Raw genomic sequence first — 13,205 nt, 5'->3', positions numbered from 1 at the left:
CCACATACACACTCACACCTCCGTACACACACACAGACACCACATACACACGTACACGTACAGGTACATACAGGCGTGAACCAGAGCAAATAAATTGAACATGAGCTTAAGATCAGAATACAGATGTGTATGTTATCTGTGGTTACTCTCAGACTTCACTAGAACATCTGTTTCTGTTTTATGTTGAGTGTTATTTGGTTAACAGGCTCATTTATTGGTTGGTTAACTTATCATTTTTGGTAATTTGGTTACAGATGGAAGATGGTCAGACGCTGTTCGATTACAACGTCGGCCTTAATGACATCGTCCAGCTTCTCATTCGCTCACAGACTGACGCTCCAGACAGCCCCGTCCTTAACAACGGTGAGGGTGTGATCTGCATAACAGCCCCGCCCACCACAGAATCTGTCCCACCCCCAACCACACCCACCACAACAATCGTTTCTCCAGCAACAGTTTCTCCAGAAACGGTTTCCAATAGCAACGGAGACGGGTCCAAATCATGTACTGTGGCATCAGACAGCCAACCATCCACATCCAGCCGGACTCCTCTCATCGATCCTGGCATTGGACGGTACAAAGTAAGAATACAAATTTAGGATTATTTAAATCATTTTAATGCACTTAGAAACAGCAGCAAATTTTCCTTAAAAATGCATAATTTATATTTCATCTTAAATACTAAATATTGTTAGCCTGACGTTGCCATACTCAATTCTAGTCAGAATTTGAGTCTGATACAGCTCCATTGAGCTATAATTATGAGGCGTGTCTCAACCGAAAAATGCCTCTGCACTCAATTGGATAGACCTACGACCAATCAGAGCAACCGTGTGTGTAACGTATGTTGAAATTACGTCTTTGCAGCCTGACCGAACTGGTAGTTATTTCGCTACAATGACACTAACATTGTGATTATACCGAGTTAGCGAACGTACATCAACACCTACTATGTTTACAACATTTCGTTTGTATCACAACATGAAGTATTTACTAAGTCATAGAGTAAGACTATCTCTTACCATTTGTACGTTAGGTGAACTTCATCCACGACAATACCCATTACGTTTGCTTGAAAATATTGGAGCCTAACATGTCCCTCCACTTACAGCAACCACGATTCCGGGCTTCCGAAAAGAAGCTGGCAATGACCGCTAATTATATCCATCTCGTCGTGCACGCTGAGTTGCATCGCCGTGATAACGTTAGCCATTTCAGTTGCGACCAACTTTTGCCGAATAGGACATCAACAAATGCCCTGCTCGCGTTTCTCTGTTCCTCTTTTAAAATCAATGCTCTGTCGATATCTTTTAGTACAGACTCAATGTCAGAATCCACACATCTGAACTCTACAGCGGCAGCCATTCAACACACGCGCTCTTTGGTGACGTGGTTCATTACGTTACTGTTGATATCTGTCCATCATCGTATAAAGCCCGCCCTGACAATTTGATTGGTTCGACCAGCATTTGTCCTAAAATAGTAGCTCCTCAACGCAGAAACCCCAGACCCATCTTCCCGTTTACAAAATCTTGTGGGCGGGGCTAAGATGGGCTGGCACCCAGGCTAAAATATTGTCAGATATGGAGAGAATTGTTTCGATCTATAGCCCAACCTTGGTCCGACTTATTTATAAATGGTTAAGTGATTTATATATATATTCAAACATTCAGTATTTATATGTGAACAGTAATTGGTTTGTTGTTATCCGTTGCCTGTTCAGGTTAATGAGTTAGTGGACTGCAGGGACGTCAGTATTGGCGCCTGGTTCGAGGGCGTCATCGAAAAAGTTTCTCCTGCCTCTAAAGGACAAAATGGCAAAGCCGAAACGTCGCCACCTGCTCCCAGGGTGGGCCGACCCAGAAAACAGACTAATGGAAAGCTGGGTTCTGAGGAAACTACGGACAGTAATGGCACATCAGAGAAACAAATAAACTCAGACAACAGCGAACCATCCACATCAAAAACAGACGCCTGTGAGGACGCCGTATACCACATTAAATATGAAGAGTAAGTGCTTCAAAGGCAACAAAAGTCTCTTTATTTGTCCTCAGTGGATTTTATTCGGATTAGGAGCAGATGTCGTCATACGTGAGTCACTGTTATGGTCTCTGTATTCTGATTGGCATTGTTGCTGTGGTTACATGAAGTAAGTAGGTTTAATCCTATGTAATTATAAATGGTTTGATTTAATCTGATAACTCGATGCATCATGATGTGATACTGCACAGGTAAGTCTGTCTCCTTAGACACTTTTTTGCTGCGACTCTTTCTTGTCATTAAAACTCTGCTTCAACTTCTCTTTGCTTCTTTAATAAGACGCTTATAAACTTTTGGCATGAAGATGCAAGTCCGCAATAGAGAGATATAGGATGTTTATGCTGTTTGAAGGGGATGTAAAGTAGGGATGTGCACAAATGGTTTTGAGATAATATTTTGAGTAGAAAACTGCTTTTGTAAGTGCCACCGCAGGGTTAAGTCTGCTGCTCATTTAATGCTTTTTCACTTCACCCCTACTGTCTTTTATCCACTTTATTTTCGAACGTGGAAGTAAGTGACGTGACGCATTTCCCTTCTTTTGAAACTACCGGCTGGTAGAAAACAGTGTAGTGGGAGCACACAAAAGACATAATTTAAAGGAACACGCTGACCTTTAGGGACTTCAGCTTATTTCAGGGTTCCCACGGGTCCTTGAAATCCTTGAAAGTTTGTGAATCTGGGGAAAAGAATTCAAGGCCCTGGGAAGTTTTTCAAAAATATACATACATAGATACAGGTCATTGAAAGTGCTTGAATCTATTTTATGCAAGAAATTTTCTGGGAAAAAATCCATATTATTCCCTGTGTAGTAGGGGTGTGACGAGACACTTAAAGGAATAGTCTACTCATTTTCAATATTAAAATATGTTATTACCTTAACTAAGAATTGTTGATACATCCCTCTATCATCTGTGTGCGTGCACGTAAGCGCTGGAGCGCGCTGCGACGCTTCGATAGCATTTAGCTTAGCCCCATTCATTCAATGGTACCAAACAGAGATAAAGTTAGAAGTGACCAAACACATCAACGTTTTTCCTATTTAAGACGAGTAGTTATACGAGCAAGTTTGGTGGTACAAAATAAAATGTAGCGCTTTTCTAAGCGGATTTAAAAGAGGAACTATATTTTATGGCGTAATAGCACTTTTGGGAGTACTTCGACTCGCCTGAAAAGTCTGCTCCCCTTCTCACTCTCATAATGAGTGTTACTGCGCCGAGTCGAAGTACTGTCTTTATATGTCCATTTCTTTACATGATACAGCCACTGTCATTTTTTGAGCAAGAACATGCAGACATTAAATCATGTAAACTCTGAGTGAGGGTTTAATCTGCTAAGACTTCACATCTGACACTGATCAACAGACAAACACACAACGCGTCTCAGACTTCACACGAGCTCCCAAACGAACATTATTGGAAACCCAAACAAAAAAGCAAACACAGTAAAAGCAGAATATAATGCATGCACTGTAAAAGGGTAAAACAGAAAGCTGTATCCTCCGGAGGTCGCATATGCAGGCTGCATACGTCATCAAGGTTTATTTCAGATCATTAACTGAGCATTACATTCGCAAGTCGTGAGCATATTACAACAATTTGCGATTAACTAAATAATAAGTAAACTTTATAATTGTTAATAATTTCTAATAAGACAGTGATGAAGTAAATGCAGTTTAAAAATGCGACCTCCGAAGGATGCAGTCTTTTATTTGAGAAACTGGCAGCACCTCCCCAAGAAATCTCGCGAGACACATGTAATCTCGAGATCTCGTCACACCCCTACTGTGTAGTGTAGGATAATATCATAACTTTTTAAGGACACGTGCTAAACTGTTCACTTTGAATGCTTATATCTTCTGTATGTTGATTCATACCAAAATAATTTTTTTGCATAGTTGTGTTTGACACATGAAATGTCTCGGGTTACGTATGTAACTGTTGTTCTCTGAGAAGGGAACGAGACGCTGCGTCTCTCTTGCCATACTTCCTGCGTCCCTGTAACGCCGTCTTTGGCAATATTTCAGATAGTGATATACTTCCGGACTCCTGCGTCACCCTGTCTTTGTTGTTAAGCATCACTATTGGTTGAATTTGATAAACACATTCAGACACACTTACCCCTGGAGGCGTCCCCAAAATGTCACCGCAGTGACGCAGCGCGAGTTCCCTCGAAAGGGAACTGTAACAATGTATCTTAAAAGGTAACAAGATGTAACCTTGCTCTCACTTCAAAAAAGGGTCACCACATTTAGTCCTTGAATTTGAGGGTATTGGACCTGGAAAGTCCTTGAAAGGTCCTTGAATTTGAAGTTGACTAAGGTGTGGGAACCCTGTTATTCACCTTATTCCCAAGTCCATGCATACCTTTTTCATCTCCGTGCGTGATGTAACTCTGTCTGACGCACCCACCCCTAGCCTAGCTTAGCACAAAGACTGGACGTAAATGGCTCCAGCTAGCATACTGCTCCCAGTGAGTGGCAAAATAATGCCAACGTTTTCCTATTTATGTGTTGTGATTTGTATAGTCACAGTGTGTACAAATGACAAGTCATATGAGACACAGCCATCTTTGAACTGTATGCATACTAGGGCTGTGTATCGCCAACAATTTCCCGATACGATACGTATCCCGATACAAGGGCTCCGATACGATGCGCATCACGATACAAGACTATTTTTAATTACATTTTTGTTCAGAATTTAGTAACATTATTATTATTATTATTATTATCATCTGTTTATTGTACATTGAATAAGCAGTGTTTTAACAGTTGTGTTTTTGCCATTAATTTATTAGGTTCTGGGGTAACTCATAGAAATACTTAAAATCCCAGAGTTAGTACTTAACTTTTTTAAATCAGTTTTACAAAGATGGTGCCTTACTCTAGGCATTATATTTGTCTCTCATTATTCTATATCTATGAATATATCTATAAACATGCAGTCAGACTTAATACTATTTAATAGAAATCAGATTATTAATGTGACAGCTATAGTTTGAAGAAGCTCTGTATCTCTTCTCTAGACCAGGGGTGGGGAACCCTGGTCCTGGAGGGCCACTGTCCTGCAGAGTTTAGTTCCAACCCTAATTAAACACACCTGAAAAATCGAAATAATGTCTTCTGGATTACTTGGAAATGAAATTCGGGTGTTTTTGGTGGGGGCTGGGGCTGGGATCTGCTGGACGGTGGCCCTCCGGGACCCTGGGTTCCCCACTCCTGCTCTAGACGGACACTTTTCACATACAAATCTTTGTCGTGTTTCTCCTCAAATGCGTTAGTGCTGTTTTATAAGAAAGTGGCTAATAAAGCCTTTTGCAGTAATATAGGCTAAGATATCTGCACGTTCATACTGAACTCATTGATTTTAAATACGCGGATCAACAGCGATTCGTCACGTTACTTTCAACAGTGCATTCGAATCGATACGGAAGGTGCTGTATCGATGCGCGCATCGTCAGCCGTCCATGACGATGTATGGTCGTATCGATATTTTGAACACAGCACTAATGAATACTGGGAACTATATTTTCAGAAAGCGTGAGTTTGACCCAGAAATACTCTGTCATAGGTTCACCTGCTTTTTGACACTTTGCTTATGTTTAGCATGAGAGTTACAACTCTTAAACTGTGTTAATAAGTCAGAATGCATGAAATAGCATTAACCCCCCCTTTAAGAAGTGTCCTGATATATCATATGAAGATATATAAGTTTAGCTTGTTGTAGATATTTCCTAATTATAAACCTTCTGTGAAATTGTGACAAAATGAAAAATAAATAAAACTTCAAAAACTTATATTACAAATATTTGAATATTGTATTACTGAAAAATGCCCATCCTGTGAAGAGGCATCATGTTAGGACTGTGTTTGTGTCTCAATATGTGCCTCTATTGTGAGCCCTATCATAATGATGAATAAAATGATTGGATAAATTTAGCTAAGATTGAGTAATTTCATTTGATGATTGACCGATACCGATCTGCAGTTGATCGAATGGATCATCCCTTAGTGAGACGTCCCCACAGTCATGATCTCTGTATCGATGATAAAATTCTGAAATCACATAACTCTTATGTCAGGCACACACGGCAGGTTTTTTTTTACTGTGTTTAAAACATGTTTAATATGATCGGGGCTGCTATGATGCTTGTGGGCACATCGGGAGGTGTAAGATTTGATCTTTAAATGTCACACATTACATGATAATCTAAGCAGAACATCGGAACTGATGGAGGTCCAGGACCTGATTTTCTCTCTGATTTTCTGGAGGGTAAATTTGGGCCAATAATCCAGAAGTGTGATCCCGATCCTCTATATTCTAGTTAAGGTGTTTGTGTCTCTCACAAGCTGCTGCATTGTTTCCAACAGTGTCATGCTGCAGTGCATGCTGGGAAAGCTGATCGGGTTACATTCAGATAAATTTATTTAGTGGTGGCTCTGATTATAGGTTGACATTCGTGCTTATTTAAGAACAGCTTTGTTAGCAGAAACTGGTTTACTGGAATATGTGTGTGCGCGTGCGTCTGTGTAAAATCAGTGTAAAACATGTCACTTCCTGTTGCCAGCTGGTGGTGCTATAACTATAACTGACTATTGGCATGTAGATGTGTCCAGGTTAGGACTCTTGTCAATCACGTGTTTGTTAAAGTATTACGCCTGGAAATGACAAAAACTGAGAACACAACAAACAAGCACTGACAGACACGCGCACACACACATGCACACATGCACACACGTACACACACACACACACACACACAAACAGTGACAGATGTTTTTACAAGCACATCTCTCTTAAGATGGCGTCTGCAGCAGACAGCAGTGATGTTAGCTGAATTAAAGCACTCTTGACTTCATTATTTACAGTATTTAATATGACATCATACTACAGTCCTCAGATCAGATCTTTATACTGATCTTTATTCACTCTGGATGCTGATGATAAATCATTCATCTGTCAGTTTTTGCTCTCTTATATAACTGTTGGCGTCCTCTGCTGGCAGTGATCACTTTTATTTTTAACCCCACTGTGAAAAAATGCAGTATGAAGTTAAACAAACACTGACACACACACATATACATACAAACAAACAAACACTGACACACACAAACAAACAAACAAACACCAACACACACACACACACACAAACAAACAAACACCGAAAGTTTTGACTTAAAAAAGTTGACATAACTTATAAACTTAATTTGTAAAGTTAACGTAACATAAAAGTATGTGTTGATTTGACAAAAATGCTGCATTTTTTTACAGTGTATTTATGTGCAACAGTGTTTTTGTGTAATTGTAAGTGTAAGGTTAGAGTTTTATATGGTTGTGTTTAGTTCATTCAGTGTCAAACATGATTGTGTTTTAATTAGGGCTGAACGATGTGAGGAAAAGTTGCGATGTGCGATGACATTGTTTAATGTTGCGATGACGATGTGAGTTGCGATAAATATATATATTTTTTTCATGTTTTAGGGGCCATTCACAAACACGTGGAAAACACTAGACACGTAGGTTATTGTCACATGACCTGCACACTGCGCTTGTGTCATTCTGAAAAGTTAAAATGTTTTTGAAATACCTGGAAAAAACGAGCGTGTCACGACCGCTGTGCTTCCAGAGCACACATACATTTGAAATAATGAACTTGAGCGCGCAATAGACGCAATATGAGATTCACCGCTTCCACAGTACCTGTGTTTACGGCGTCATCTCTCCTAAATCCAAAAGAATTTCATGATATAGCTGAAGTGCTGTTCATTATCACCACAAGGTCTTCGTCTGACAACACATTTTCCTTACTCTTCTCTCCTTCCTCTGCCATCGTTTTTGCTAACAGGCACAGCGTCGCAACTGACACCTCACAAATCAATCTAAGCGTAGCTGACTTGGGGGTTCCCCTGATTGGTAATAGCATGAACGCGCAAACCATCGCTGCGTCCAAAACCGCCTACTTCCATACTATATAGTAGGCAATGTAGTGCTTTTTGCATACTATTTAGTATGGTTGTAGGCGATTTCGGACGCAGCACATGTCTTCAGGACTAAACGTGATAGGTCAAACGTTTATTACATGCGCTTACTGTTTTCCCTTCATTCATCGCGTCAAGGCTGTCTGTTGCGATGTGTTCATCGCGTGAGTTCATATCGCGATGACGATGAAAATTCGATGTATCGTTCAGCCCTAGTTTTAATCTTAATATATTAAAGTCATTCTGTACCTTCATATAGTATTAATCTCTCAGTGGTTCATAAATTATTTTTTTTAACTATAGTATCAAATATATTTTCTGAGCTGTCAGTATTAACTGCTAGTGATGATCAGAGTTATTAAAGGATGTTTTGTCCTTATGATAACTCAACAGATTTTAGTACCGATGATGATGATGATGCTGATCTGTTGGTTTGTGTCTGCAGTTATCCAGAGAACGGTGTGGTGGCGATGACTCTGAATGACGTGCGGCCGCGGGCCAGAACTCTGTTGAGGTTTGATCAGCTACATGTCGGTGATGTTGTGATGGTGAATTATAACCTGGAGCTGCCGGAGGAGAGAGGATTCTGGTACGACGCTGAGATCACATCACTGAACGACATCTCACGCACCAATAAAGAGATCCACATGAAGATCTTACTGGGGTAATGATGGTCAGGATTATGACACAATGATTGCAGACATGTTTTTGTAAATGCACTTTAAGTTCTAGATTATCCTGCATATGATCTCATCAGACATAACATCTAACTAAATATAATAACAGTGATGTTTAAGAAAATTAAACTATTTAAAAAAAGTAGCCAAGAAATGAGTAGAATCCAGAAAGATGTTTTTAATAAATTGATTTATAAAGAATTAATCACAGAAAATCCAAACATTATCTTGCTGGTTGGTTTGCGACAGTATGACATCACTGTAACCTCATGCTCTGATTGGCTGTGTTTCAGAGGCCCAGGAGATGTGATTGGTGACTGTAAGCTGACATTTCTTGATGAGATTTACAAGATAGAAAAACCAGGAGCGACAGCGCTATCTGCTGCAGACGGACCCTTCAAACGTAGGACAAACACACACACACACACACACACACACACACACATTTGTTATGTAAGGGATAATGTAGAGGCAGCCGGTAGTTATTGGGAAATAAGCCCCGACAGTGTGATCAGGACCCGGCACGAAGCGGAGGGTCTTGTATCACACTGAAGGGGCTTATTTCCCAATAACTACCGGCTGCCTCTACATTATCCCGCTTATTACACGGCTACTTGCCACATAAGAAAAAAAACTGGACATGAATATGAATTTGAAACATTTTATTGGCATATTTGTTTTAAATTAAATTTTTATCCTTCCGCGAAACTTTGCACAGATGCATAAAATGATCGCAATACCTTATTAAGATCCTCTGCTTCATACTTGTCTCCATTTTTTCTCTTTTAGACAGTCTTTGAGAAGTTTTAATGCCCATTCTGTATTTTTTTGTGTGTCAAGTTCAGTCTCAGTAAGCTGTCTGAGTCTTGTCGTGGTTGTCCATAGTGTTTGTCACAAGATGGCGCCAAACAAACAGTAATCTTTATTGATCTTTATTGGCGCGGAGCGATTTTACTCGTGCAAGTAGTCCGGCTATGCGTTATTATTTTGGAGCGGTTATTATTCGAAAAGAACGAACCCCGTATTTGAGTCTTTAAGATGGTTGAGTTCACACGCAGTTCGTTTATTTATGGGTTTGACAATCACATTCTATAACCGACCTCACACCCATATACATTTTTAGGTTTCATAACCGCATTTAAAGAGAAGCTATACTGTGTGAACGGAATCGCACTGGACAACTAGTTATCTGTCACTTCATCCGTTAGTCTCTGTGTTAAGGTACAGGGCATGAAAGTGCATGAGTTTATTCATCTGTGGCAAAATTTCCTCCCCAGCACATCCCTGAAGACTTAATTCATTCAATGTATTTATATTTTGAGATTTAAATTTGTTTTATGATTAAAAAACTGCACAAACTTTTTTTAATAAAGGCTTAAAATGAGTAAAACTGTGCTGTAGTAGTGTGTGGCTTTTTCACTTTTAAAAGTACATTTCTACACGTGAATATCCTAATGTAGTGCCTTATTTAGCTTTAATCTAAGAGAGTAAACATTTATGTTTTTAAACAATTAGTCGATTAGTCAAAAAAATGAAAATCATTGTTAGTTGCAGCCCTAAATCTATATACTGTCTAGTTATTCATTTTCCAGTTTTTTGTGATTTCTTTTATGTAAAGCTCCTTTGAAACAATGTAATATTGTATGAATTTGACTTGATATAAATGTGACCTCACTAATATTGTGTGTGTTTGTGTGTTTGTGTGTCAGGTAAGAGCGGTCCGGAGTGTAAACACTGTAAGGCAGATCCAGATGTTGAGTGTCGCTTCTGTTCATGTTGTGTTTGTGGAGGCAAACAAGACGCTCACATGCAGTTATTGTGTGACGAGTGTAACATGGCCTTTCACATTTACTGTCTGAATCCACCGCTGTCTGCTATACCAGAGGACGAGGACTGGTGAGGACACAAAACATATATACAACATACAGTATATAAACACACACACATCATACACATAATTATACACAAACTGTGTTCTGGACTTTTTTATCTACATTATAGTCAAAGTCATCTGCAACAAAAATATGTTTTGGGTGTGTCCTTTAAAATGCAAATCTGATCTCTGCACTAAATGGCAGTGCCGTGTTTGGATAGTGCAGATGAAGGGGCGGTATTATTATAATAAGATCCCTTTGTGACATTTTAATTACCTATTTTTCACATGTTTGCAGAAAATGGTTTACCAAAACTAAGTTACTGGGTTTATCTTTATCACATTTTCTAGGTTGATAGAAGCACTGAGGACCCAATTATAGCATTTAAACATGAAAAAGTCTGACTTTCATCATATGTTAAAAAACAAAGGCACTGTAGTTAAAATGACAAAATATTTCAACATAATCACAATATGATTCATAATACAAAAAATACTGTATTTGTTAGTAAGCATTATATATATATATATATATATATATATATATATATATATATATATTTGTGTGTGTGTGTGCAGGTATTGTCCCACCTGTAAGAATGACAGCAGTGAGGTTGTAAAAGCCGGTGAGAAACTCAAAACCAGTAAGAAAAAAGCCAAGATGCCGTCAGCCACTACAGAGAGCCACAGAGACTGGGGCAAGGTTAGACTACACACACACACACACACATACACATACACACACACACACACACACACACACAGTTTGTGTAATCTGGTGCTGTCCACTGCTGACTGTGAAATTAAAAGTGCCAAAGAAAGCATTGTAATAATCTGTTAAATTGTTCTCTGATGTCTACACAGAAGTTTGAGTTTGTGATCCAGAGTCAGTTTTTCATGTCTATTTACAACCCTAAGATTTGTCCTTTAGAATGAAATGGTCAATTATTACCTTATTTGAAACAGTCATGAATAATAATGTTGAGCTCTGCTCTGATTGGCTGTTTCTCAGAGCAGCTCCTTCAGTAGCTCTGTGTGTATGTAAACAGATCTTATGTTTGAGTCTGTATCAGATGAAGATACAGATGTTTTTTTCAGTATGGACCTGTAAAACGTAACTGTAACATCAATAGTAGAACTTTAGCCTAAACGCTAGCATATCAGTCCCTCCAGAAAAATGTGATTATGCGATCGCATGATTCAACGCCTAATCAGCCAAAGTCTGGGGCCGCATTTTTTCAAATATGCCACACTTTTGCAGCATAGATTGCAGATTTCCGTACGCAAAATATGCAGGGCTGGCATGATTTCATAAAGCCCAGATTTTCGTAGAAAAAAATCACATTTCTCTTAGCAGAAAGTTGAAAAATATTGCATTTGCTTACAAGCGCAGCCATGTCCCCTGTTGCCTTGTGAACGTTACGAAGTGACATGATTATGTGACATGAACATCATTCAAAAGCTGTTTTGCAAGTTCCCACAATTTTGACGGGTTCCCGCAATTTCAATGCATTAAATTGCATAAATATCCCGCATATTCAATCGCATTTTTTAAGAAAACGTCCCACAAGATCAAGGATTTTTGCCCACAACAATCACAAAAAAACTCAGCATTCACAACTTTGTTTTTATCATTGTAACAACATTGTGATTAATTTAATGTTGTGGTGTACATCTGGACTGTAACACAGTTGGTGTTATGTTGTGATTGGTCTGTTTTCCAGACGTCTTTTACATGCAGGAAGTTTACATAAGAAGGAGGAAACAATCGTGTTTAAGGATCATTATATGTTACTACCATCTACACAACTCTTATTATTCATCTATGCCTATTAGGGGTGTAACGGTACGCAAAAATCACGGTTCGGTGCGAACCCCGGTTTTGAAGCCACGGTTCGGTTCATTTTCGGTACAGTAAGGGAGAAATGCAAACATTAAACTGCAGGTTGTTTATTACTATAAACTTTTTTTTACAATTTGTTTACACTTTTTTAAACACTTTTATTAAAATATAACATATAAAATATATATAAAATGAAAAAATAATAAATAAAATACTACTGCAAAGTTATTTTGTACATTATTTTATAACAGAAGGTAACTCTTTTCTTAACCTTCTCTTAAACTTTTTCTACTAAAACCTTGAACTAACAAATTCAATTCCCAAATACATTTATGAACTATTAGCCTACATTTTTGCCACCAAAAATTTTCTGTTTTGATTTATTTTGGATTGTTTAACTCACAGTATTGAATTGGCTATGTACCATCTCTGTATAAAAATAATATTACTGCTCTATGTGTAACTGCATAGCAAGCAACATGATGATATACTTATTATACACTCATTTTGAGATTAGTGAGTTGCATACATGGCCATCTTTGATCTTTTGCATGTTTCTCCTAATCTTTGCTTGTGTCGTCAATGTAAGCTGCCTGTGACTTTACTAACGAACCCCTCCGCAGCTGAGTAACAGCTGAGTAACCCCGGGTTACAGCTCTTCTCTGTCCCGACCAGCTGATCGCATTGGCACAATGATATGATTGACGTGATGTGCAGATGAAAAATCTGATCACGCATTCCTTATTCTTGCTGTCACAGAAAGCGCGTCTCATGAATGCGTAGCAACGAAAGACG

The 13,205-nt window shown here is 38.8% G+C and overlaps 1 protein-coding gene across 1 annotated transcript in view; it reads left to right on the top strand.

Moving 5' to 3' along the window:
- LOC129423833 (E3 ubiquitin-protein ligase UHRF2) overlaps window positions 1-13,205 on the top strand; it is a 30,684-nt gene that overhangs the window by 12,148 nt on the left and 5,331 nt on the right. Inside the window, exons 2-7 of the mRNA XM_055180320.2 lie at window positions 255-581; window positions 1,724-2,010; window positions 8,463-8,681; window positions 8,988-9,097; window positions 10,404-10,590; window positions 11,147-11,270. Of these exons, the coding sequence (XP_055036295.1) occupies window positions 255-581; window positions 1,724-2,010; window positions 8,463-8,681; window positions 8,988-9,097; window positions 10,404-10,590; window positions 11,147-11,270 (1,254 nt within the window). The remainder of the gene's footprint in view (window positions 1-254; window positions 582-1,723; window positions 2,011-8,462; window positions 8,682-8,987; window positions 9,098-10,403; window positions 10,591-11,146; window positions 11,271-13,205) is intronic.

This window comes from Misgurnus anguillicaudatus, chromosome 9, assembly GCF_027580225.2.
Source record: "Misgurnus anguillicaudatus chromosome 9, ASM2758022v2, whole genome shotgun sequence".
NCBI classification, from domain to species: Eukaryota; Metazoa; Chordata; class Actinopteri; order Cypriniformes; family Cobitidae; genus Misgurnus; species Misgurnus anguillicaudatus.
This window is presented reverse-complemented; position numbering and strand designations above follow the sequence as displayed.